Below are 25,139 nucleotides of genomic sequence, written 5' to 3'. Positions count from 1 at the left end.
CAACATGGCAGCTAGACGGAAATCAATAACCTTGCTCACGCTCCTTTCGTTTTTCCTTTCGCCCCTCGCTAAATCTTGGCCTCAACCAAGGATATCGGTCTCCACTTTGCACCCACTTGCATCCTTTGTCTTAAGCACGTACTAATTACAAAGGGTTATGAATTTCACTCTCCGTGCATTTATTGGAATTTCTTAAAAAATCATGAGTCATCAAATTCATGCACTCGTGTTGCCCAGGTCAACGAGAAATTTGCCGTACGCATCATTTTGCCATTAATGATGTCCCTATTGATTTCGAGGTTTTTTTTATCAATTTCCAGAAACAGGTGAAATTTCGGGACAGCACGTGGATTTAAGGCACCTCAACCTGGCTATATTTAGATCTACGAGACTAGGCACTGTTTCGAGGTTTAAAGTTAGCTCGCACTTAGCCCAGTTGATGCTCTTAGGTGAGCCGAGGTCGATCTCGAATGGTACCGTTTAGAATAACGCTATTAAACGTTAAATTTCCGGGATAAGCGAAATGTTACCGACTACTTCCAACAAGGACCCTGACGACAGTCAAACATGGGAATTAGCCGAGAGGTGTCTTTTGCCTGTTGCATTTTCTCATGCGGTTGCGGTCATACTCGCTACCGTGCTCAATATCCTTGGCATATCGCAGACTTCCAGTTTTGTGCTATTTCTTCTGTTGTTGATTATTTCCCTGAGCGCCACTCTATTTTATCACAATCTCAAGGTGAGCGAAAATCAGATTTTAATTTCCTAATATATGTAATCGTGCATTTATTACCATAAAAGATTATTATTGGTCTTTTACCCTGGAACCACGGAGGATCTTCAATAGAGGAAGAATGCAAAACCCTTGACGTTCACTTCACAGCGTTGCTCCAATGGTTATATTAGATCGGTATTGAATTAATGGTTCGTTCGCAGTGAGAGAAGCGATTCGTTCCCCCTGAATGCTGTATGATTTTACTGTTTTTGGAAATATGATTGCAAAAGACATTGTGTAACACAGGTGACAGCAGCTGGCAAGGCAGTACTAATCACTGGTTGCGACTCTAGAGTTGGATATGCTTTGGCAAAGCAATTGGATGAGTTGGTATGGACCTTGGTTGCGCTAATAAAATTACTAGCTTAATTCTGACGAGAAAATTGGAACATTAAAATTTTCTTGCATTCAATAAGGGATACACGGTATTTGCTGGATTCACAAATAAATCAGAGAATGAAGAGTTGGCACAGATTTTAAAGAAAGAGGCATCGGGCAGATTACACGCATTGCAACTGGACATTACGAGTGAACGTGACATACATTCAACGTTTTTGTATGTTAATGAAAACTTGCCAGATGGAGCACCAGGTGTAAATTATTCTTTTCTCTTTATGTGCACCTGTATTAAAATAGGCAGAATAACCAAATAAGTTATAAGTTGTGTATTAACTTAATGCTAATTATGTCAGAGAAATATGGTTTTGAAATGTACTGCCGCTCGATTGTTACACAAAGCTGACCTAGCATTTCTTTTATTTAGGATTGTGGGCACTGATCCACACTGCAGCATGGGTAGCTTTAGGTGAATGCGAATGGGTTCCCACGTCTGTGCTGAAACGAAGTTTAGAAATCAATTTTTTTGGTGTCGCTCGAGTTTCTCAGGTAAAGTACATGAAAACAAATTAAATGAGCAGTAAGATATCTTTTTTTACTATAATATGGATACCAGGTATTTCTACCTTTGGTGAGAAGATCCAGAGGTCGAGTGGTTCTTGTTGGAAGTCTATTAGCTCGCATACCAAGTCCTGTACGTGGTATACATTGTGCAGTAAAGGCAAGTGAATAATTAAATAATTATAAAAAGTTCATTTTCTACTAATAGAAAATATGTTGAAATATATGTGATTTTGATTGCACTTAATACTTCTTTTAAATATATGTACAGGCTGCTGTAGAAGCCTGGGGCACATGCTTACGACTCGAGATGAGAAGATGGGGCGTTGACGTTGTTATCGTTGAGACCGGAGAATACGTATCAGGAAATGCATGGCTTAAGGACAATGCTGCATTATTGGAACAAGCGAGGGATATGTGGACTCAATTAGAACCTCAAACCCGTAAAGAATATGGTCAAGAACTTTTTCAAAAAGAGATGTTGGCATTGGAAAAATACACGAAAGGTCCTGAAGCAGATTTAACTTCCGTCACTAGAGCATTAACAGATGGAGTGATAAAAACCTTTCCAATGAAAAGGTATAGCCCAGTATCTCGTTCCGAAAGAATACAAGCTTTACTTAGTGATCATCTTCCAAGACCAGTTTATGATATATTATATGCAAACTAACGTGCACAAGTGCAATGATTAATACAACTGTAAAATATTCCTGGAATCTGTATTTACGCTAACCGTACTCCATAACATGTTTCCTATAGGCTAGTATAAATTCTATGAAATCTAAAAGGATTAAACAAATTTCTGATAATTTATGTAGATTATCACAATTAAGTACTAATCAGGAAAATTTGAAGGTATCTAAAAATGAATATTATAAATAAAAGTTAACGAAATAGTTTAATAATTACATCCTATTGACCGCAATATGAGTTGGCATTATGTATTTTATTTTTAAACCCAGGTTAACAGAAATAAAATACAAAGATATTGTAAAACAAAATTATTATTTTGCAACAGACTTTACATAATTAACATCCCAATAATTCTCATGCAATGATTAAATAATATAATTAACAAGAAAGGGTCCTTACTTGGAAATGTTATACAATTTTATGTTCACCTGAGGCAGATCACTTTAAGTTCATAAATTACAATTCATTATTTAACCTGTGAACAATGTAAAAAGTTTTAAGCAATATGAAATATTTTCACCACGTAGCATAACTACTAACTAAATCTGTAAAACTTCAAAAACTTGCTTTGTTTATGCTATCGTAAATTTGTAGTTTTAGAGTATTTTTAGGTTATGTCCAATAATGTCGATTCAAATAAAATCATTAAGACTTGGTTACATGAGCGTTACATTCTTATGTATATATATTCTTGTGGAGCAATTTAACGGAAAGTTGAATTTAAATTAGAAACGCACAATGAGGTTTATAGTTAACGATTATAAATTTTTTCGCGATTTCAGTGCCCAATTATTTGTAACTGATCCAGTATTCAGATATGCTACGACTCGTTTATAACATTAAGAAATAATGTACTGGGTTTCTGATGAAAGGCGCTTGTATCGTATTTATACGTGAGTTGCAAAACTACGCGTCGACTCCTCTCTCTGTTCAATCCAGCCACGGTCCACACTATATTTTGATAATTCGATTCCAATTTTAATTCTTGATCTACGCACCGGCAAAGTGTTTTTGCCGTCATAAATTGTTAAAAAATACCCGAGCTAAGAAAATGCTAGAGAAACAGCTGGAGCAAGAAATCGCTGAGTTACGAGCTGTTCTGAAACGGAAAGAAGCCGATCTAGCGAATTTACGAGAAGGAAATCAAATATTACAACAGTATGGTTTAAATAACGAAGAGATTGCGAGATACAGTAGACAGATCTTATTACCAGAAATTGGCGTGGAAGGTTAAGAATTTTTTACCAGTAAAAAATATTTATTTTGATTCATACTATGAAATAAACTATTCTTACATTTGCAGGATATTCATATTTCACAGCCTTTTTCTAGCAATTGTAATAATCGTACAATGATTTTAAAGTATGTAAACGCCTTGAAAAATGTAGTCACATTAAATGTTGCCAGTTGTGTAAATTTTCACTGTATGTATAGGAGAGGAGTCATAATTTAAATTCTACATTGTTCTAGGTCAGCTAAAAATAAAGAATTCGTCAGTACTTATTGTAGGAGTCGGTGGCCTTGGTTGTCCAGCGGCACTATATTTGACAGGTGCTGGTGTTGGCCACATCGGTCTCATTGACTATGACGATGTTGAAGTAAATAATTTGCATAGACAATTATTGTATATTAATGAAAATATTGGTATGTCCAAAGTCATATCAGCAGCTGAAAATTTAAGAAAGTATGTATGCCGAAAAGAATATCTAGGTATTTAATGATGTCAGATTAAGTTATTATTATTATTTGCAGTAGCTACAAATTACAAATATTTTAGAAAATGTTTTTATTTTACAGACTAAATAACAATGTAAAAATTACTCCTCATAAGATCCTATTAGATAGCACGAATGCTATAAAAATAGTCGAAACATATGATATTGTATTGGATGCCACTGATAACGTACCTACACGATATCTTCTAAATGATGTTTGTGTATTGACTGGAAAACCATTAATATCAGGTTCTGCATTAAAATTTGAGGGGCAATTATCAGTTTATAATTATAACGGCCCCTGTTACAGATGCATCTTTTCAAAACCTCCACCACCTGAAACTGTAACCAACTGTGGAGATGGTGGGGTTTTAGGAGCAGGTAATTTTTAATAGACTAATAAATTATACATTTATAATGTTTTGCACCAATATTAACATGTTAGAAACATAAAGTAATGTATAAAAAATGTATTCCAGCTGTTGGTACAATAGGTGTTCTCCAAGCACTGGAAGCTTTAAAAATTATTTTGAACGTGCCCAGAGTTTATTCCGGTTATCTTCTATTATTTGATGGTTTAGAGACAACATTTAGAAGTGTCAAGCTACGTCCAAAAAATCCTAGTTGTGAAATATGTGGTAATAAACCAACATTATGTACGTTAATAGATTATGAACAATTTTGTGGTGCAAAGGCAAATGACAAGAATCCTAATTTGAGCATATTAGAAAGAAATGAAAGAATTACTGTTAATGATTACAATGAAATTATGAAGACGGACACAGAATCACATGTGCTTATTGATGTTCGTTCTGCAGAAGAATTTCAAATTTGTCAACTTAAGAATGCTCTTAATATCCCATTTAATGATTTAAATAAGAAGACCAATTTGGAAATAATTAAACATGAAATAAATAAGATACAAGAGAACATTCAGCAAGTTAATGGTGAGAGACTGCTTCTGGTAATCAGTGTTCATGAATTTTTTATTTAATGTGAAAACTTGTATATCTATTTAAAGTATTTTACAGTGTATGTCTTATGTCGCCGTGGAAATGATTCTCAAAAAGCTGTCAAGGTTTTAAAAAATTATTTCAAAAGTGATACATTGCGAATAAGAGATATTATTGGAGGAATACACGCGTGGAGTGCAATGGTCGATTCTACTTTTCCTATTTATTAATAATATTATTTAAAGGATGTATGGAATGTAGAAAACTCTAAAAAGGTAAGTACAAAAAAGTGAACTATAAAAAGTGAAATAATGCATTTATTATTCGATAATAAATTAACTTAGGCCTTTTTTGTTAACATTGGATTTTTATTAGATTTTATTCTGGCCTCTGAATCGATAACTCCCTTGAATAGTTTCTCTGAATGTATAATATATTATATCATCTTTGGTAATTATCTACTCAAGTTTATATTATACATGAGATGGATTACAGTCACAGTACTTCATTATTTCGTCGGGCAATAAACTTGTTTCAGGATGTTTATAGTGAGTGTTTGGTAAATCTCTTAATTTCTTAGCTGCTTGCTCGGGTGTTAAATCTCTCTGAACTTGAGCTAAGAGTTCATACCCAACCATATGCTTTTTCACTGTTGCTGATCGTAATAGAGGAGGTAAATAAATTCCGTGAAATGTCCAGTATCTAAAGTCATTGTTTAAGTTTGGACCAGTTGGAGCACCTAGAATTGTACAAACTATTTAAAAACAAATATGCCCTTTTAGATCTGGAATTTAAGTATTAGTAGTATATAAAATTATGAGAACTTTTGATATATAAAATATATTAAATAAATAACATCTATTTTAATCTTACCATGCCAACCCATAGAGTAAGGGAATGAGCAATTAAATAAATTATCATATTTTGTGCACAGCCTTTTCATTATAACAGCTAATGATTCTTGTTGCCTTGGAGTCAAATCTTGCATTCTCGTTACTTGTTGTTTAGGAAGCACCATTGTTTCATAAGGCCATACAGCCCAAAATGGAACAACAACTATCCAATCACAGTTATCAATCACAATACGCTCCTATCATGTGAACAAAAATATATGCCACTTAAAAATGTTATTATTAATGAATTCCATGTTTATTCATCAATATACAGAATTAATACCTTTTTAATTATTTCTTTTTGCATGTAGTCAATGAGAAGTGGCTTCTTGTTACGACTATAATAGTCACAAAGTAACTTATCTTTTCTTTTAGCTTCAAAAGGTAAAAAAGAACTGGCCCATATTTGACAATGAGGGTGAGCATTGCTGCATCCCATAATTGCCCCACGATTCTCAAATATTTGTACCCAAATCCATTTCTGACCCAATTCAAGCATTTCACAAATCCACCTGATTGTAAACTAATAATAATTACCAGATCTTGTATGTATGTTGTCACCTTTCTATCATACTCACTGTTCAATTACTTTTTTAATTTCATTAACTTTCATCAAAGCAATTGTAACATTAGATTTAGGATGAAAGCACATAACTTTGCAGGTGCCCCGTGCAGCTTCCATTTTGAATAATTCATCGGTTGAGCTTGGTGGATCAGGAACCGATTCCAAAAGGGCAGGAAAATCATTAACAAAAGAAAATGTATGTTCATAAGATGGTGTGAGCTGAAAGCGATAACAGAATTATTATATTATAATCACGTTATAGCATTAACAGTTTTGAAAAATATTATATAACTGCATATTTTGTAAAGAATGTTTTATACGAGTTTCTGTACCTGTCCATTAGCTCTGATATTTCCAGGACATAAAGGATTGTGGGGATCATAATCAGGGGGATCGTCATCCGTATTACTTTCTACTTGACCACCCCATGGCCGTTTCATACGATGTGGGGATACAAGAACCCATTCACCCTTTAAAGGATTGTATCGAATATGTTGATGTTCTGAAATTCTCAAATGTAATATATTTTATAGTAATGATAAATTAACATAAAATTAAAGCTTCTTACCAGTGGGATCAAATTTTGAATCATCAACGGGATTTTTGTCTTTATCTGCTTCACATTGACTTTTTTCACAGCAAGTATCATGACTGCAATTCATACTGTTTTTGGATACTTTTTCATTATGAGCCATTGTTCTACGTTACAATAGGGCGTCGTTCTAACATATCACAAGGTCAAAAGCAATGACATCACTGCACTTATATCATTCATCAAGTGCGACGCTTTTTCTTAAGTGCAATGTCATATTTAAGTGTTATCTCTCTAGAATCTGACATTGACCTAGGTCATTCATTATTTGAAATTCTGATGACTACTTTGATTTTTTAAAAAAGAAGTCTTGTAACATCTCATTCTGTTATTTTTCAGATACCATCAGTGTTCCGGCGATAAGTAATTAATATCTGATAATATTTGATAATATCTGTCAATATCTGTCAAGAAGACTATATGGCAGTTGATGCAGGCATGAGTAGGGAGATTGCTCTCAAGTTGAATCGTACAATTTCGTTCTGTACTGTTCTGTACTGTCCTCGGCGGAGAATGCGGGTGGCTCGCGCACTTGCCACCTAATACTCTCCAGTGGCCGCCAAACTCAGGGATTCTCTCATCGCGGTCCGGGCCGACAGACCGACAGTTGCCCCGAAGAACCCGCCGTGATAAGACACCATGAGCAATTAAGAAAACGGCGAAAAACGTGAGGGACGTATTAAGATTAAAATATATGTAGTACGATTCCATTTTCAAAGATTATTCTCATGTTGTCGCACAGTGATATTTAAAATTGTCTCTGGTGCTGCGCTCTCACGGAACTTGTAACATTGAAAATATGTATAATAGCGCCATGTTTGAACTAAACACTTGTTATTGGAGATTTAAATTTATTTCATTTAAAAACGTTATCGCTTTATTTCGCGATATTAAAGGAGAACATGACGAGCCTTAAGACTCGGTTAATTCGTTAGCGAGAATCATTTTTGAACGGGAGGTATTCTTTTTTATTGCCGAAAAATTGAATCGAATGCCCTAACAACGCTCATTATACGTCCGAAGAGTATAGTGTGTCCCCGTACCTGTATACTACTTTCAGATTTCAATATGCGCACATACATAATTAGGCGATTAGTTTCAGGTAGAGATTTATGATTGATAGATGTAAGTATGACGTACGTCATACATACGTAGCATACATACATATGAAATCGACTTGAAAAGTTGGGGCATGAGCTGTTGATACACGGGTAGATATACTGCGTAATCGTTTCGAAGTACGTTTGACAAAGACACATCGAGAGAGAGGAGACGACCAAGAAACTCGCCGTTTGAATAACATGGTTTCCTAAAACTGCGCGTACATGGGAAGAAGAAAGCCACTGGCATTGATTGCTCTTGAATTCTCGTTTGTGGCGAAGCGATGCATACGCGCGCATTTTGCGACCATCATCGATGGTCACCGGCCGCAGCCGAGGGCGCCGAGTCGGACCGAAGCCAATAGAAGTCGACGCCACCGAACGGAGCCGAAAGAAGCCGAACGATGGCTCGCGAGATCGAGTGCCGCCGGAGACGCTCGAGGGCATCCGAGTTCGGTCGAAGATCGACGAGCGGCCTCGAGTTCCGTGTGTCGAGTGTTCGTTGCTGTTCGGTTGGTGCGCCTCGACAGAGCGAAATCGCATAAAATGGAAACAGAGTTTTGCTGCGAGGTGGAGGTTGGTCGTTGAAGAAACGTGAACATGGGAAGGTCCAAGTTCCCCGGAAAGCCGCCCAAGACGGTCACCAGGAAGCGAATCAAAGTACTCGGGCGGCCCGAAGCGACCCAAAGCGATTCCGTAACCGTCGCCGAGAACATCTACTACGGACTTTCCCTGTTCAACGAAACATTCGGTGACAACGAAAAGGTAATGTTATCCTTGATTCGCGCCTGGCGAACACGCCGCGGAGTCCTCGCAGATATCAAGCGACGCAAGTTGCGCCAATGCGACTCGGCATCCTGGCGAACGCATCGCGAGCGTCGCGAGCGTCCCAGGGACGCATACGGCGCCGATTCGATCGCTACAGCGACTTTGAAGGCTCACTGTCCGTTGAAGGTTAATCTTTCGAGAGACTGGCAGTCTCGTCCAGTGCCAGATACGTAGTATAAATTTTCTTATACTTTAGAGCACCGTTCGATGTTATTTTGACAAGACTTTGTCTCGTTGTGGATTTACTTTCCTCTTCGTTTGCACGTTCACTTTCTATTGTATTTCAGGAACATCCACCGTTTCATGGCTTCAGCAGCAAAGAGGCTAAACTTTCTGTGTCTTACGTACAGACTCAACGGCGCGACACGGAGAACACTGTTGCCGGTGCTAGTCCTGCTACGAATAAAAAACCCTGTGACAAAAATGATGCAGTGGAAGATAAGAATTGCTCGGATATCGAGAACCATAAAGAAGCCCCGTGTAAGGAAAGTGTTTTGGAACAGCAGAAGGATGCCAGCAAAAACGAGTTAAAGACACTATCGTTCGATGATACCAGTGCGGTTAGTGGAAGACAAGAAAAGAAGAATGAAAACAGAGGATTCTCCAATTTGATAAAAACTCCTGTGTTAAAGTCTGTGAATAATATTTTGGATCGGCACCAACGTACCAGGCATTTGAGAAACAGCACCGCCAAGCGTTTGTTACAACGAGCTAAATCTAGTAGCAACAATACCACTCGCAATATTACGGTCCAGACTGGTGATAAAACTGGCACTGTAAGGAAATTTGTTCTACCTGTGCGTAGTGCGCATTCTTCGAGGGTCATCAAGCCAAACAAAAGATTTATTGAAGAATTAGAGGAAATTTCTAATGCAGAGCATAGCGAAAATGAGCATGGAAAGTACGGGAAAAAGGCAAGAATCGCATCAGGGAAACTTTCCCATCAGGAATTAAAAGACGAAGAAGAAAATGTTGGCTTAATGAATGCAAAATTTTCTGGGAAGGATGGTAAAAGATGTAAGAAGGCTATTCGACTCGATTCTCAAATTTTGAATGAAACCCTGAAAAATGATGAAAAACCATCAAATTCTGTACAAGACGCACAAGTATCAAAAGATTTTCAAAATGAGCCTAAAAAATCACAAAATGTACCAAGCAAATTTAAAACACCAAACAGGACCGCTCAAAATATTAATAATGTCCGAGATGTGTTAATAAAAACAATGGCTTCAGATGATACAGCTCAAAATGTAAAGATAAATGTCTCAACGAATCATAAACAGATTTCTATTCCTATAAAAGTTCTTCCTGATTCTAATGTTCCCAGTATGGAGTCTTCCAGAGTTCAGACAAGATCCGGAACTCTCAGCGAAGCACCTAATTTCCCAAATTCTGAGATAAATATTAAGGCACCATTAGAAATTGATCAATCGGTACACCTTGAGAGTTTAAAATCAAACGAGGGTGAAAGTAACAGGAATGCATTAAATGGCATTGAAAAGAACGATAACGAAGGATCCAGTATCACGGATTGTCCGGATAACATTGATGCGGAAAGTACATTGTCTGAAAATGGCAGTGATCACGGTGATCCTAACGAGGATGAGCAATCCGATTGGGCAGGTATTAAATTAAATGGAGGGAAAGTAATTTTGAGGAAAGCAAGATTAAAATTAGATAATAAAAACTCGAGAGGAACCGAAGGTCCATTTTCAACTACAAATACTTACGGTAGTCCAAATGCTACTTCTATCTCTGGTAAGTACTATATTTCCTTATTTGTTATTTATGTTTGGTACCCATAATCACCTAAATTGTCTCATATTTTTCTACGTGGCCTAAAAAGTGTCGTTATTTCAGGATTGGCAGGAACCGTGAAGTGTGGAGTTTGTGGTGCCGTACGATTTTACAGGTTTATGAAACAAGCGAGGAAATTTGGTATACACAGCTGCGACTCGTGTCGAAAATTCATTAGTAAGATGATTAAACGCCAAGCTTGCGCCAAATCAACAACCAGTACTCTTCCGATACTTCAGTGTCACAAAGGCGATGGATTATGTCTAGTACCACCTGTTGTTAAGACTCAGCAGTGGAACCTTATGAGATGCGTTTATAAAGCTAGATGTCCAGCATGTTGGCTCAAAATGTGTATAAAGTGTTACAACATTCCTGCTGCTTTGAAGGCGGGATTGAATGCCTTATTGCCGCCCTTAATGAGGGAGACCGTACCCACTTCGTTACTATTGAGACAAGATGACGGTGATGGGCAAGCACAAAAGTTAGGCTGTAAAATGGGTTGGCCTGCCGAGGAAAGCGTGGAAAGAAATTTATTCAAGTCCGCAATGAGCTGGAATGGTATGGAAATTGGTTCGAAAGTAAATTATCAAAATACTACCCGGGAATTTCTAGGCAAGAAGTTAGAAAAGTGTAAGTACAACTTTACTTTATCCGATGATATATTGACGATGCGCGTCAAAGTTGTATTTTTATATTTAATTTATTTCATTGCAGTCAATTACCCGATCCCAGTAACACCTAGTAAAAAACGGAAAAAGGATAACGGAATAAAGGTCCGGAAGAAAGTGAAAAGCCCTCTTGTTTTTGTTCCTGTAAATCAGTGTACGCAACCTCCCAGACAGCGAGTCGAGTTAAGAGGACCCCGAGTCAAACATGTCTGCAGAAGTGCTAGTGTTGCTCTCGGTCAGCCAATCGCGACGTTTCCTTGCGCGGATGGCAAGGAAGAGAACGATCCTACTAAGAACATTCCGAAGGTGCAACGAGACGACGAAAAGCCAGGAAAAAAGGATGAGGCTTCGAAGGATTCAAAAGAACCGCAAAAAAATAATCACGAAAACGACACAAACTTTATCATGAATACGGTACAACAATCTTATCCCAAACGGAGTAAATCGCAATCTCAGTCGATTTTAGCGCCAAACCTTCCCACGGTGAGCTTTTCAATTTCTGTCGCTTCGCCTACAAATAGATTTCAAAACGACTAATTTCACCTTCAATTGCAGACACGTTCTTTATCAAAGCCTTCGATGGATACTATACACACCCTGTCAATAGATTTTTGGGAGCAATACGACCCGGCAGAAGTCGGAACCAAAGGTTTCGCTCTAATTGGCTCGGAACTCTTTCACATTCCTGCTGTTTGCTATCTCTGCGGTAGCGCTGGGAAGGAACCCGTAAGCTAATTTTTCCAAGAGGAATAATGTCGGTTGACTCTATCGTAGGATTTAGTAAATAATCGTAATTATCTTTGCAGCTTATACACTGTCAATGTTGTTGCGAGCCGTACCACGTCTTCTGTTTAGAGCCAAGCGAGTGGAGCGCTTGCGCTCAGTCTAATTGGTCCTGTCCTCGCTGTACGGTATGTCAAACGTGTCATCTTAGAGCGGGTCCAAAATTGTCGTGCATCCGCTGTCGACAGTCTTTCCATCACTCTTGCCTATCCAAATCCGGCGTAAGTGCGAGACTCTATAGTCCCGACAGACCATATGTATGCCAGAGCTGCATAAAATGCAAAAGTTGCGGCAGCGAGGGAGTGAGCGTTCACGTTGGTAATTTGCCCCTGTGCTCGATGTGCTTCAAACTGAGGCAACGCGGTAACTACTGTCCCCTCTGTCAGAGATGCTACAACGAAAATGACTTCGATACGAAGGTGAGTAGCGACGGTGACAGTGACAGATATTTTATCGTTTTCCTAATATATTAATTTCGACTCTACTTTGGTTTCTCAGATGATGGAGTGCAACGAATGTTCCTGTTGGGTGCATGCACGCTGCGAGGGGCTATCGGACGAACGCTACCAAGTTCTGAGTTACCTCCCAGATTCCATCGAGTTCACCTGTCGTCAGTGCTCCCCGGATCCTGCGTCAATTTGGAGGAACGCCATAGAAGCCGAACTGAAGTCTGGCTTTATAGCGGTGATAAAGGCCTTAAGTAAAAATCGCAAGACTTGCGCGGCGCTCAAATGGAGCCCCAGGAAGGAATGCCTCTGCAGACCGGTCTCGAGCGTCAGAAAGCTCGACTTTTCTGACGAGAAAGTCGATGCCGATGTTCCAAAAGAACTCCCGATGTTGGAAGAGACGGAGGACTGTAACGGCGACAAGCTTACCGATATCGATGCCGGAGTAACCGCTAGCATAAAACTGGAGATTTTGACTAAATCTGAAATCGACATGGATGAACAAAATATGGATATTCCAAGGAGAGGTCTGAGACGTCCTAGGCAAAAATTTCATTTGAAGGACGCAAGGATGAAGAATTGCATTTCGCGGGAATGTTTATCCGGCGAAGGAAAGGACGTCTTCAATCAGGAGTCCGTAAGTGCAAGCGATGGGAAGGAGTGCACCTGTTCGGATCAGCAGATCATAGCGAGACCATCGCCGACGTTGATGTCCGTAAAGCGAAAGGTCAGCGGAAACGAATACGGATCTCTGTCGCAATTTCACTGTGACATGGAGCACGTCATAAATCGCGCCGGCGCACAGGACCTTATGGAGGCTTATCGCAAGACCTTGAAGGAAGTGTTTCCGTGGTTCGACCCGACGCACTCTAAAATCACCCCCGGGACCGATGGCATGACAACTCCGACTAAGGAGGTGCACTCCAAAACGAACTCCGTTACGATGAAGCTGGACGATTCCATTCTGGAAACGTGGAAAGAAGAGGTGCTGAAGGTGCCCAAGGCCATCGCCATTAAGGCCTGTAACCTGTATTCCAACATCCACGTCGAGGATAGCAGAACGTGTTGTCTGTGCAAGGGTTTAGGGGACGGATACGAGATGAAGGAAGGTCGCCTCCTGTATTGTGGTCAAAACGAGTGGGTGCACGCAAATTGTGCCCTGTGGTCGAACGAAGTATTCGAGGAAATCGATGGATCCTTGCAGAACGTCCACAGCGCCATTTCGAGAGGTCGACTGATCAGGTGCACCGAATGCGGCAAGAAGGGCGCCAGTGTCGGCTGCTGTTCGAGGAATTGCAACAGTACTTTCCATTATCCCTGCGCGAGAGCCATCGGCCTGGCCTTCAACGACGACAAAACAGTATTTTGTTCTTTGCATTTAGCTAATTGCGCCGAAAGGACCCCGCAGAGCGAGACGGATTTCGGGTTGAAGAGACCCGTGTACGTCGAGCTGGATCGTAAGAAGAAAAAGTACGTGGAGCCTAATAAGGTCAAAGCGATGATCGGTTCGCTGACCATTGACTGTTTGGGAACGGTCGTGCCGCAGTTCTCCGATACGCCGGAGAAGATCATACCCAGCGACTACAAGTGCTCCAGGCTATACTGGTCCACGGTGAATCCTCTGAAGATCGTCAAGTATTACATTCGAACCTACGTTCAAGTTTACGTCCCGGACGTCTCCCCTGGATTAGAGAATAACTGCACTATCGACCATTCCAAGGAACGGGAGAGAGAAGAAATACTGGACCGACAGAAGCTGGAACATTTGGCCGCGAAGCAAACGTTGGACGCTCTAGTGGACGCGGTCTGCAGCAGAGAGGTCGACGAGACTCTGGCCGAGCAGAATAACACGGATCTACTTCCCCCCGAGCTGGAGGAGGCGATCTTCGAAGACCTACCCCACGACCTGCTGGACGGCATCTTTATGCAAGATATATTCCCGAAGATGTCGTACGAAGACTTCTTGGCCATGGATTTGAAGAGTGACAACGTGTTCGGGACCGACTTGCTCAAGGATGATATTCTACCCTCGGAAGTGGAGGAGATCATCGCACCCCCCGAGAGCAAGGTCCCAAAGACCGACCCGTCCATGCCGGAGTTGGGCACTCAAAGCGACTTCTGGTCTCACCTAGAGGCCAAAAGCACCGTCCAAGACTTCGTGGACGACCTCTTCAGTTCCAAGCACCAGAAGCTCGGAGGCAGGGAACTGAAAAGGTCCAAGTCCGAGGTCATGCCGAACAACTCCCTCGTGTCCAGTCAGAGGCACCACCAACGTTCCTGCAGTTTGACGTGGAGTTGCAAGTTGGACGGGCCGAACATGAAGAGAAGGAAGTTGCCGAGAAGTTCCGGAACGAGGCCAGGGGACGGGAACGTCACGTTGATGGACACGCAGACGGAACGTCCACCCGTGTTTCACGAGCTGAGGATTCCGGAGAGCATCATGGTGACGGTGGGTCGAGCGAACACTCCGGGTCTGATTTCGGAGTCCATGCGAGAGTTGAAGTACTGTATCGACGACTCGAACGGGATCAATCGCCGCGCCCTGCAGCCGAGAGACGACGGCAAGGAACACAAGAGGCTCTTCTGGCACCCGAGGCAACAACCACGGATCCTTCAGGTGGACGGAACGGTCGATCCTGGCAGCGCCAGCGAGTGCAGCTCGCCCGAGTACAACGTCGAGGACAGGCTGTCCGACCTGGACAGGGCGAGGTCTCACGGGCTTCCACGTTTGGATGGCATTGACGACGAGCCCCCACGTGGTGTCATGAACGGCGGCATCCGAACGCAGGCGGTTTCTTCGCGACCCTCACCTTTGAAGGAAGGGCCAGGGTTAGGAGACGTCGGCAAACCTCACGACTCGAGGGCTCGAGAAGGAGTCAACGACGCCGACGGAGAATCCAGCATCGCGCCCGTAAAGTACGATCCCATGAAAATGAACTCAGCAATGGGCCGAAACCAGAGATGCACCCTGACGATACCTCAGCTAGACGGCGCGGATGACATATCTAGCGACGACGAGTGCACGTCGCCCCAGCCGTTCGCCGAATGCAAAGTGACGTCAATTCCGAAGCACGTTCCGGAGATGGACCCTGCCGATGGGCCGGTGACCTGTAAACGATGTCAATGCACGTACAGGACCCAGGACAGCTACGACCGGCACTTGGCAACCTGCGACATCATGACGACGAGCGACAGCGACTCCGAGACCATGGACAACAAGCTGGCGTCTCCGGATTCCAGGTTCTCCCCCAGCGTGGGCTCGGTGTCTCCACAATTCGTGACCATGTCGCCGTCCGAGGGCCACGCTCTCTCCTCCGAGTACCCAGATCTGCAGGCCACGTCGCCGCTGGAGGCGTCGGTGCCCTCCCCTCATCCCGGCATCCAGATCGAGCCGATCGCCCAGGCGTTGATCGCCCCGCAGATCCACACCCACGCGACCGTGGAAACCGTCCATCAAACGGTGTTGACGTCCAACGACGTGATCGTGCAAACACAGTACACGAGAACGACGACGACCTTGCCGAACACCACGGTGCTACCGCAGGAGAGCTCGGTGCAGATCACCGAGATAACGGACGCGCCGTCCCTCTGCAGCGACTCCGGCCTCCAGCGGTCGAATCCCGCTGCGAGCGTTCCGCTGACCATCCCGGAGGGGATCAACGCCCCGTCCACCCCGAGCCCCCAAGTCTCGCCCACGTTTTCGTCGACCGGGGTGCAAACCGCAACGAACGAGTCTCCGCAGTCGATGCAATCTCCGAAGGCGGCGAAGCCCAGATCCCCCAGGGCTCCCAGGCCCAGGGCGAAGGGCATCAAGCCGCACCTCCTGAAGAGCCCGGCGCAGGCTCACCCGGGTCACGTGAGGTTCCAGCCGATGCAGAGCGCCACTCCGGTGATACAGCTGCAGCAGGCTCAACGACCGGCCGGGCCGACGGTGATCCTGCAGCAGGTGGCCTCGCCGAACATCCTCTCGGCCTACGTGGAGACCCTGCAACAGCAGTCGGGCCAACAGAACCTGCAGTACATAGCCGCGATAGGGGGACAGCACGAGGCAGGATTCAAGCCGCAGTTTATTGCGGCGAACCAGATAGTACCTGGGGCCTACATCCAGGCGTCCTCGGACAACCTGCTGGCCCTGCAGAACGGGGGTATCTCGGTGCTGCCCGGCGTCCAGATAGCCCAGCCGCAGCCCACGGTCCTTGGGACCATCATTCAGCAGCAGCCCGGCGCGATCCAGTGCGGCGTCATCTCGTCGGAGCAGCTGGTCCTGAGCTCGACGCCCACCCTGGAGATGTTCACGGATTCGACGGGCAGCATGTTCGTCTCGAGTCAGCCGATGTACTACGGGCTGGAGACGATCGTCAGCAACACGGTCATGTCCTCCAGCCAGTTCATGGCCGGGGCTGTGCCGCAGGTGCTGGCCAGCAGTTACCAGACGACCACCCAGGTCTTCCAGGCCTCGAAGCTGATGGAGCCCATCGTCGACGTGCAAGCCGTGTCCGCCGTGCCCGGGGTGCCGGCGGTACCCACGGTACCGACCGTACAGGCTGTGCAGAACGTCCCCGGGGTGCAGCCCGTGCAGAACGTGCCCGCGGTACCGTCGATACAGACCGTGCCCGGAGTGCAGCCGGTGCAGAGCCTGCCCGGGGTGCAATCTGGCGTGCAGGTTCAGAGCGTGGCCGGCATGCAGGCGGTGCAAGGCGTCCCCGGGGTGCAATCCGTGCAGAGCGTCACCGGCGCGCAGGGGATCCGCAACCTGTCAGGGGTGCAAGCCGTGCCGGCCGTGCCCCCGGGGCAGAACGTGCCCACGGTGCAGCCGGTGCAGGGTCTACCCGGCGTGCAGGCGGTCCAGAGCGTTCGCGGCGTGACGAACCAACACGCGGGGTACATCCTGATGAACCAGCAGCCCGCTCCGGCGCCGGAGCCGAAGCGAGTGGCGGCGCCCAGGGTGACCATGCAGCCGCCGCCCGAGCAGCAGACTTACGCGTCCATCGGCTGCGACGCCGTCCCTCCTCCCGCACCCTGCCGACCCTCGGTGGAGGCCGTTCGGCCCGTTCGCGTGCCTCCGGAAGCCTCCCTCGTCAGCTCGGGACCCACGACGACGTCCCCGAAGCCGCTGCAGCACGCCACTCCGACGATCCCCCGGGTGGCCGTCAGGCCCAGCCCCGCCTCCCACGCAACGCCTCACGTGACCGCCCACGTGACATCCCATGTAACGCCTCACGCGACCTCCCACGTGACCGCCACCCCGCACCAGCTGCATCCCCCGTGGAAGGTGAGCGAGGCTCTCTTCGGCGCCGAACAGCCGGTCGACGGCGGCGCGAGGCCTTACTTCGACTCGAAGCACGTCTCCGAGAACACCAGCATGATCAAGCCTAGCATATCATCGAAGATACCCCCCTTGCCCGACCATTGCATCACGCAGAGGAACGTAGATGTAAATAAGTTAAGCCACGATGTAAATATTGTGCATAATAGTTATAGTAATATAATGCCGAGCGGGAACGCGGGGAGCGTCAACGGCAACGGCGCCAACGCGAACGTCAGCGTGGCGAACAAGATCTCGATGCCGATGAGCAACGCCCCGACGAGTCGGCCGATGAACCGGGTCCTGCCGATGCAGGCGGTCGCGCCTAAGCAAGACTCGCTCGAGCCCGTCGAGAAGCCCGACATCGTCGAGGAGCCGCTCAAACCCGAGGCCGAGTCACCCAAGGAGGAGCTGGAGGACTCCAAGAAGCGGATCGTCGAGATCGCGGACCCGGTCAAGAGAGTCGAGGTCGAGGCCGACGAGGTCCCGGCCGAGGCGGTCAAGTTCAGCGCGGAGGACATCGAGCGCGTCAAGGAGAACCTGAAGCTCGAGCTGGAGAAGGAGAAGATCACCTCGCCGAACGCCTCGCTGAAGATCGTCCTCCAGAAACAGCTGCAGGATGGCTCGTACAAGATCACGCATAACATGAAGGCGGCTGCCCAGAACAAGAAGATGCCGCAGGTCACGTCGGTGGAGGTTCTCCCGCCGAAGCAGACCTCGCAGGCGACCACCTTGCAGCTGCTGCCGCTCAAGACCTTCACCCTGAAGGCGAACAAGGTGGAGGAGAGGCCCAAACCGACCAGTCCAGAGAGCAAGGAGACGAGGGAGGTCAAGGAGAACAAGGTGAGCCAAGTGAACCTCGTCAAGACGAAGACGCCGCCCGTGGCCGTGAAGAAACCCAGGTTCGCCGCGAAGGCCCATAAGCCCGAGAAGAACGACCCTCCGATCCCGAGGGCGCCGAAGAAGTGCGCCACGGGACCCAGCTTGATGTACGAGATTAAGTCCCAGGACGGATTCACGCACACCGCTTCTTCCATGTCCGAGATTTGGGACACGGTCTTCAAGGCCGTTCAGGCTGCCAGGAGGGCCCACAACCTGCCCCCGCTGCCGCACAACCCTCTGACGGAGAACCTCGGACTGGACAACAACGCCACCGTGTATCTCGTCGAGCAGCTGCCCGGCGTCAACCGGTGCACCAAGTACAAGCCACGGTTCCACGACCTGGCACCTCCGAAACCTGGGGAACTGGAGAACGACCTCCTGGCCGAGTGCGACAACGGAGCCGCTCGCGCGGAGCCGTTCAAGGGACGCAAGGTTCACGACATGTTCAGCTGGCTGGCGTCGAGGCATCGACAGCAGCCCAAAATGGTGCCGATGACGGAGACGGAGTCGAGGTATCCTTGAGTGTTTTTCTATTTCATACTTTTTTCATCCCCAATCCGACACGGTGGCTCGCGATTCGCGGTAGAAAATGGCTCACGTAACGTTTTACCGTAGAAGGACGGCCAGCACGAACCTACCGATGGCAATGAGATTCAGAATCCTGAAAGAAACGTCGAAGGAGTCGGTAGGCGTCTACCACTCGCACATTCACGGAAGAGGTCTGTTTTGCCTGAGGGACATCGAGGCCGGGGAGATGGTGATCGAATATGCAGGAGAGGTAGGACGCGACCGAAGCAGCGATGAATATGAAGTTTCGACGAGGCGACTGCGCGCGATTTGCGCCTCCTAGGACCGCCTACATCCCCGTGCTTTTCTTTCAGGTTATTCGAGCTTCCTTGACGGACAAGCGGGAAAAGTATTACGACAGCAAAAACATCGGCTGCTACATGTTCAAAATTGACGATCACCTGGTCGTCGACGCCACCATGAAGGGGAACGCGGCGAGGTTCATCAACCACTCGTGCGAGGTAATTTTATCGACGATTCTTAGGAACCGCATCCAGGGCGAAGTTTCTTTGGCTTAACCATCGATTTCGAACGTTCCAGCCTAACTGCTACTCCCGGGTGGTGGACATCCTGGGCAAGAAGCACATCCTGATCTTCGCCCTGCGTCGCATCGTCCAGGGGGAAGAACTGACCTACGACTACAAGTTCCCCTTCGAGGACATCAAGATCCCGTGTACCTGCGGCTCGCGCAGGTGTCGCAAATACCTCAACTGAGACTGCTTCTGTACGCATAACGGAGGAAGGAAGAAGGAGAGCCGCATTGGGCGGAGAAGGAAATACGTGTGTGCTATTATTACGTGCGCTTACGGCGTAGGATTCGTTTTATCGAACGTCACTTTGATTTTTAATCGTCAAACTATTTTCCGAGACACCGCTGCTTTTTACCGCTACTAACGGATGGCATAGCCGTACTTTACGAGGCCCCGAGGTGCACGGGCCCCGGGGCGCGCTTTTAAAAAATTCGTTTAAGGAATACTTAACCCAGAGCAATAACGATTCAATGTGTCCCGCTTTCGTGCTTCGAGAGGAAGAAAGAGGGAGGGAGGAAGGAAGAGAGTGTCCTTTCCGTGCGACGCGCGACCGCGTCCCTTCGAGAATGCAATCCGCACGCCTGCGCTTTCGCGCACGGCTTCTAGACTAACCTAGTATTGTCCACTGTCGAGGCTTACTCCGCGAGTACTTTCGCGCTTTACGCTAAACTTGGACGATTCGCCGTAGACGCGTTTTATTATATATATATTATATATATTTTTTTTTTATTAACCTTACCGAGTTGCATTCTGTAGATCGGCTCGATGGACCCCGAGTGACCGTACACCGTATAAAGTGCATAATACGCGAACGACGTCTCACACGTTGGATTCGATCTAAGTCACGGGTTAACGAAAACTATTCAAAGGGGGGGAATAACGATAGGATGCGCCTTTACGGCGAGGTCTCCGTTTAATCGGGTAAACGGCGATTCTGGTCCAGGGTTTAGTGTACGGCGTACGATTCACTTTGCAACCGTTCGTGTCCGTTGTAGGGCCAGGTTTCGAACTCTCCTGTAAAATATTGTAATTGTTAGGCTACATAGACATTGTCTCGGTGTAAGTAAATAGCCAGTTTTAACCCCTTAAGGTATAGGAGCATAGACCCTAAGGAGAGAGATAGAGAATGGCAAGAAGAGGCGGCCGCCCGGGGACTCCGGGAGGCCGCTCGAGGGCGCACCTTCCTCGACAGAGACCGCCTCGACGACTCTCGCGACGGCGACCCTTCGGTTCCGTCTCTTTTTATACGCCTAAGTCCTTTCTTTTCTCTCCTTTTACGCGACGTCCCTTTACGACGTCCCCGTAACGTGCTTCCTTTCCGGGCGCGACACGGCTACGCGGTTTGTCCTCTGCCCGCGAATCATTGTTTATCCTTTAAAAGGGTTACGGAGAACTTTCCCACGGTGAAGGTTTCCGGGGGCAAACGTAGCGAGTGTCGCGATCGCGGATCGTGTAGGTCGCGCGACTCCTCGAGAGGAATCTTTGCCTTAAGTATCTTGAGTGCATTGGCGTTTTAGCCCGGTGATAGATATAGAAGTGTACCTTTTAGGCCCTTTAGGCCCACCCGAGACACGCCCTCGGACCGTTTTAACCGTATTTACCTAGATTTCTTGGCGAACGAACGGTCGGTCTCTGTCGAGGCAGGTCCGCCTCACATCTGGTGCTCTATGGACACCGTCAAGTGCACTTTTCACGAAAAAATGGCCTAGAGTAAGAGATAGTAGGTTGCGGCTGAAGTGTTTGATAATAATAAGGCGAGAGGCGTTATACGAAGATTATCGATTGCGAATTATTTAACGAAGTAATATAAGCGAGAGAGAAAGAGAGAAAGAGAGAGAGAGAGAGAAAGAGAGCGCGCGCAAGAGAGAGATAGTTGTGGATAAATGATGGCGGGAACATTATTTGGGCACGCAATAACGTCGGGCGTGCTGCGTCTTAATCGGCCTGGTTTGGTACAAAATATGTATGATGAGTTGTAAAAAGTCGTATAAACAAAAAAGAAGGGGGGTCGGGGAATGCGAAGAAGAAAAAAAAGAGAGAAAAAAAATGGAAACTTGTTCTGGTCACGAGAAATTGCCATTTTTTAGCTATTTCGAGTCTTATATATTTTTTTTGTCAATCTTCTCTTTTTATTATTATTTTTTTTAATTATTTTTTTTTTTCTTTTGTTCTTTTCGTAATGCTGTAATTACCGGTAAATTAAGAATTATTATTCGAGGACGAATGTTGTTAATATAATGATAATTAATTTTAATCTTGTAAAGACGAAACGAAGATACGACGTAAGGAAGGTAACGATTTTACTTTGAAAATATAATAGCGATGTTAGATATTTTATTGATATTTATTGATATGCGAACGGCGGTCTCGAGATCGACGCGCGGAGATATTTAATGAATTTAACGGAGACACCGGGACGGACGGGCGAGACGGCGCTGTTAGCGCTTAACTTTTCGAGATCGGCGACGGTTCGAGGACGCGCGTCGTCTCTCGTTTTAGCGGATCACGACGCGGCGCGGATATCAACGAATTCTTATCAAGCGGGTTCCGGCTCGGCGAGCGACGATTAGCCCTTCGGGCTCGTTCGCCTTGCGCGGAGTTTAGGAGGGAGTTTACGAGGGACGGGTACGTCGCACGCGAGACGCTAACGGGTACCCGGTGAACCGAGCGTTTCCGAAAGGTTGTCCAACGCGTAACGCATGGCTGTGTAGAATAGTTTCTCGCGTTTCCCGGAGGCTGGTGCAAGAACGCGTCCTCGGCTGTCCCGAGTGAACCGTCGACCGGCGCTTCCTTGCACCGGCCGCGAGAAGCGAGCGATTGATCTCGTCGGCGAGCTCTCCTACCTGGGGAGAGGCTGGGACTCTCGCGCGAGAGATGCGACTGTAAGCGCCTGTAAGAACCGATCCAGTAATTGTACGTAAACGGTGCGCCAGGCCGTTGAACCACGCAATACGCGTACCGCACGTCGAGCGGAAACGCCGAGTACCTCCTCTCGAGGAGTCCGGTCGAGCGTCTCGCGTTCACCGGGTGGACCGGTGCGGACCACTCGCAGGGAATTATCCGGGGCAACCGTATCTTGGACTTGTTTTAACGTACCTACTTCTAGAGCCCTAGACGACGAATCGCGAGAAACGGGACAAAGTGGGGTATTAATATACGCGCACGGCCGCGTACTTAGGGTACGTACCATGCGTGCGCCCGACGCGATTAGCTCCAGCTCGTTCCTCGGGAATACGGGAGGCGCTTTCTTCCGTTTCTCGCCGTCACCTTTGCGTAGCGTGTAACAGGAGAGAGAGAGAGCATTTTAGTATTACCGCATCAGCCTTCTCACGTTTATTATTAATTATGTTAACGCACCAAGCATCACCCAGTCGCTCGCTTTTCCGTGTTTCGACTACGTTTAAGCACCGTTCGTTCCCCGAGGCCGCTCGGAAGGTACTGCGTGCGCGGATAATCGAGAAGCGTATCTCCTCGGAGAAGAGGAGACCTCGAGTAGAAGGAGGAGCGCGGGTCTCGCCCTGGCCGAGGACGAGGTCGCGCTCGCTCGAGGAATGGATTACTAAAAGGGATAAGGGATTATTAATATTATTAACAAACTCGAGGGCGAGAGGAGAGAAAGAGAGAGAGAGAGAGAGAGCGAGAGAGAGGATGGGAAATTTGAGAGAAAATCGTCTGTGATTGCCAGTCATAATAATCTTTAGGTCGACATATTTTTTAGAGGATATTTTTTAGAAAATCACAAAATTTACGATATACCCCATATTATTGATACGATATTCGATCGAACGCGCGCTGCGCACGACGTCGCAGCCGGAATTCGAGGTGTGCGAGGGAAAGAAAGAAGGAAGGAAGGAAATTAATAAGAGAGACGGAAAGAACGAGGGCCGAGAAAACGAGGGAGAGAAAGTTGCAAACTGTTTATTAGCGTTACGACTAGTTGAGATCGATGGCTGTTGTAAAATATTCAGTGTTCGGACAGATAATTATTGAAAACTATTTATAACAACTAATGTCGAGATATAATATTACGATATATCGCATATTAGCTGCGCTCTTAACCCCTTGCGTTTGATATTCGTGGACGCGCTCGTCGCGGGATCGCAGGCGGGGAGGGGAGGGGAGGGGACCTCCGATCGATCGGCGCTCTATCGAGATCTTCCCATCCGGGACACGTCCGGAACGCGTCCGGAACCGACCGACGCGGGAAACGGCGAACGCTTTGCCCAGAGTATTTGCCTGCAAAATCCATTGTTATCGGTCCGTCTACTTACCGTACGGAAGGAAAGGTGGAATGGGAGACGGAGAAAGGGAGGGAGGAAGAGAGAGAGAGAGAGAGACGAAGTAATCGTAACATTAACCCGAAGATATTACGCGTACCGCATAGAGAGGACACTTAGCCGCTTTCATCATTTACGAACACGACACACACGTACACTCTCACACTTGCGCCCATGTTTTGTAATTAAATGTTTTGTTAGTATTATATGAGAAATTAACAAAATAAATCACAAGTGGAAAGATCAACGGAGTCTGCGTATGTTATTTCGAGAGCCGTTGCGTCTTCTCGTTTATCCTTTCCTGGCGAAATAGGCATCGCGGGGACCAGGACCAGGATACGAGGTCTCGAGGACATTTTCGAATCTCGTAACGTACCTCGCGATTATCTCGGCCCACGTTGCGCGGAAAGATATGCGTTCGATGCACGCGCGGGTCGCCAAGGAAGCGGGCCGAAATTCGCGAAATTTTCGGCGCTATCCGACGCGCCTATCGAAACGGTTAATCGATGAATAATATCCACGCCTGAGACGTGCGGCTGAGACCCCGGATCTACGCTCGTCCGCGCTGGTCGAATGCCCAGGAAATTCTTGACAAGAGGTTTTACGGCAATATACATATACGCGTCCGCAAATGACTTCCCGGCGGACTCCTGTTGCACGGACAAGCCGATCGAGACAGCTCTCGTTCTTTCGGCGTTCCGTTAGCCCCAGGCGGAGCCACGGGCAAGCATAAGAGCGTTTTATGTATCATACGTCCACGATATTGGACCGCGCGAGGTGGGCCGTGTTTAAAAAAAAGGAGGGAATTTTCCTCGGAATCGGCTTCGTTTTCCGTTGATTCCCGTGGATCGGGCGCCGTCGGGGGAGCCTGGA

The 25,139-nt window shown here is 46.4% G+C and overlaps 4 protein-coding genes across 9 annotated transcripts; 3 read left to right on the top strand and 1 right to left on the bottom strand.

Annotated features, from left to right (window-relative positions):
- The first annotated feature begins 338 nt into the window (after positions 1 to 338).
- LOC105699867 (D-beta-hydroxybutyrate dehydrogenase, mitochondrial) lies at positions 339 to 2,628 on the top strand. Of its 2 annotated transcripts, none has more exons than XM_012425256.2 (7): positions 339 to 449; positions 520 to 739; positions 1,022 to 1,105; positions 1,192 to 1,366; positions 1,539 to 1,660; positions 1,728 to 1,832; positions 1,944 to 2,627. In XM_012425256.2, exons 2-7 carry the CDS (start codon positions 524 to 526, stop codon positions 2,340 to 2,342), a joined length of 1,101 nt encoding a protein of 366 aa, XP_012280679.1. In that variant the 5' UTR covers positions 339 to 449; positions 520 to 523; the 3' UTR covers positions 2,343 to 2,627. The 2 variants fall into 2 exon arrangements, with proteins under 2 accessions (XP_012280679.1, XP_012280680.1); XM_012425257.2 differs by lacking the exon at positions 339 to 449 and adding an exon at positions 836 to 924 and having other exon boundaries at positions 661 to 739; positions 1,944 to 2,628.
- Positions 2,629 to 3,314: 686 nt separating this feature from the next.
- LOC105699882 (adenylyltransferase and sulfurtransferase MOCS3) lies at positions 3,315 to 8,318 on the top strand. Of its 3 annotated transcripts, none has more exons than XM_012425278.2 (6): positions 3,315 to 3,594; positions 3,836 to 4,049; positions 4,163 to 4,461; positions 4,560 to 5,027; positions 5,112 to 5,308; positions 7,423 to 8,318. In XM_012425278.2, exons 1-5 carry the CDS (start codon positions 3,417 to 3,419, stop codon positions 5,261 to 5,263), a joined length of 1,311 nt encoding a protein of 436 aa, XP_012280701.1. In that variant the 5' UTR covers positions 3,315 to 3,416; the 3' UTR covers positions 5,264 to 5,308; positions 7,423 to 8,318. The 3 variants fall into 3 exon arrangements, with proteins under 3 accessions (XP_012280701.1, XP_012280699.1, XP_012280700.1); XM_012425276.1 differs by lacking the exon at positions 7,423 to 8,318 and adding an exon at positions 6,589 to 6,715; XM_012425277.1 differs by lacking the exon at positions 7,423 to 8,318 and adding an exon at positions 5,409 to 5,579.
- On the bottom strand, positions 5,333 to 7,301 carry LOC105699884 (probable galactose-1-phosphate uridylyltransferase). The gene is made up of 6 exons (XM_012425279.2): positions 7,060 to 7,301; positions 6,824 to 6,993; positions 6,505 to 6,710; positions 6,210 to 6,438; positions 5,907 to 6,123; positions 5,333 to 5,772 (listed from the first exon to the last, which is right to left on the bottom strand). Exons 1-6 carry the CDS (start codon positions 7,184 to 7,186, stop codon positions 5,507 to 5,509), a joined length of 1,215 nt encoding a protein of 404 aa, XP_012280702.1. The 5' UTR covers positions 7,187 to 7,301; the 3' UTR covers positions 5,333 to 5,506.
- A 341-nt stretch (positions 8,319 to 8,659) lies between the features above and the next one.
- LOC105699761 (histone-lysine N-methyltransferase trithorax) lies at positions 8,660 to 24,513 on the top strand. 3 transcript variants are annotated; one of them, XM_023434413.1, is made up of 10 exons: positions 8,660 to 8,948; positions 9,362 to 10,769; positions 10,872 to 11,438; positions 11,523 to 11,959; positions 12,032 to 12,202; positions 12,283 to 12,678; positions 12,758 to 19,404; positions 19,508 to 19,670; positions 19,774 to 19,920; positions 20,000 to 24,513. In XM_023434413.1, exons 1-10 carry the CDS (start codon positions 8,784 to 8,786, stop codon positions 20,171 to 20,173), a joined length of 10,275 nt encoding a protein of 3,424 aa, XP_023290181.1. In that variant the 5' UTR covers positions 8,660 to 8,783; the 3' UTR covers positions 20,174 to 24,513. The 3 variants fall into 3 exon arrangements, with proteins under 3 accessions (XP_023290181.1, XP_012280456.1, XP_012280455.1); XM_012425033.2 differs by having other exon boundaries at positions 9,299 to 10,769; positions 19,511 to 19,670; XM_012425032.2 differs by having other exon boundaries at positions 9,299 to 10,769.
- The last annotated feature ends 626 nt before the right edge of the window (positions 24,514 to 25,139 follow it).

Source organism: Orussus abietinus, unplaced genomic scaffold (genome assembly GCF_000612105.2).
Source record: "Orussus abietinus isolate OABI.00-Male unplaced genomic scaffold, Oabi_2.0 scaffold10, whole genome shotgun sequence".
Lineage (NCBI taxonomy): Eukaryota > Metazoa > Arthropoda > Insecta > Hymenoptera > Orussidae > Orussus > Orussus abietinus.
This window is presented reverse-complemented; position numbering and strand designations above follow the sequence as displayed.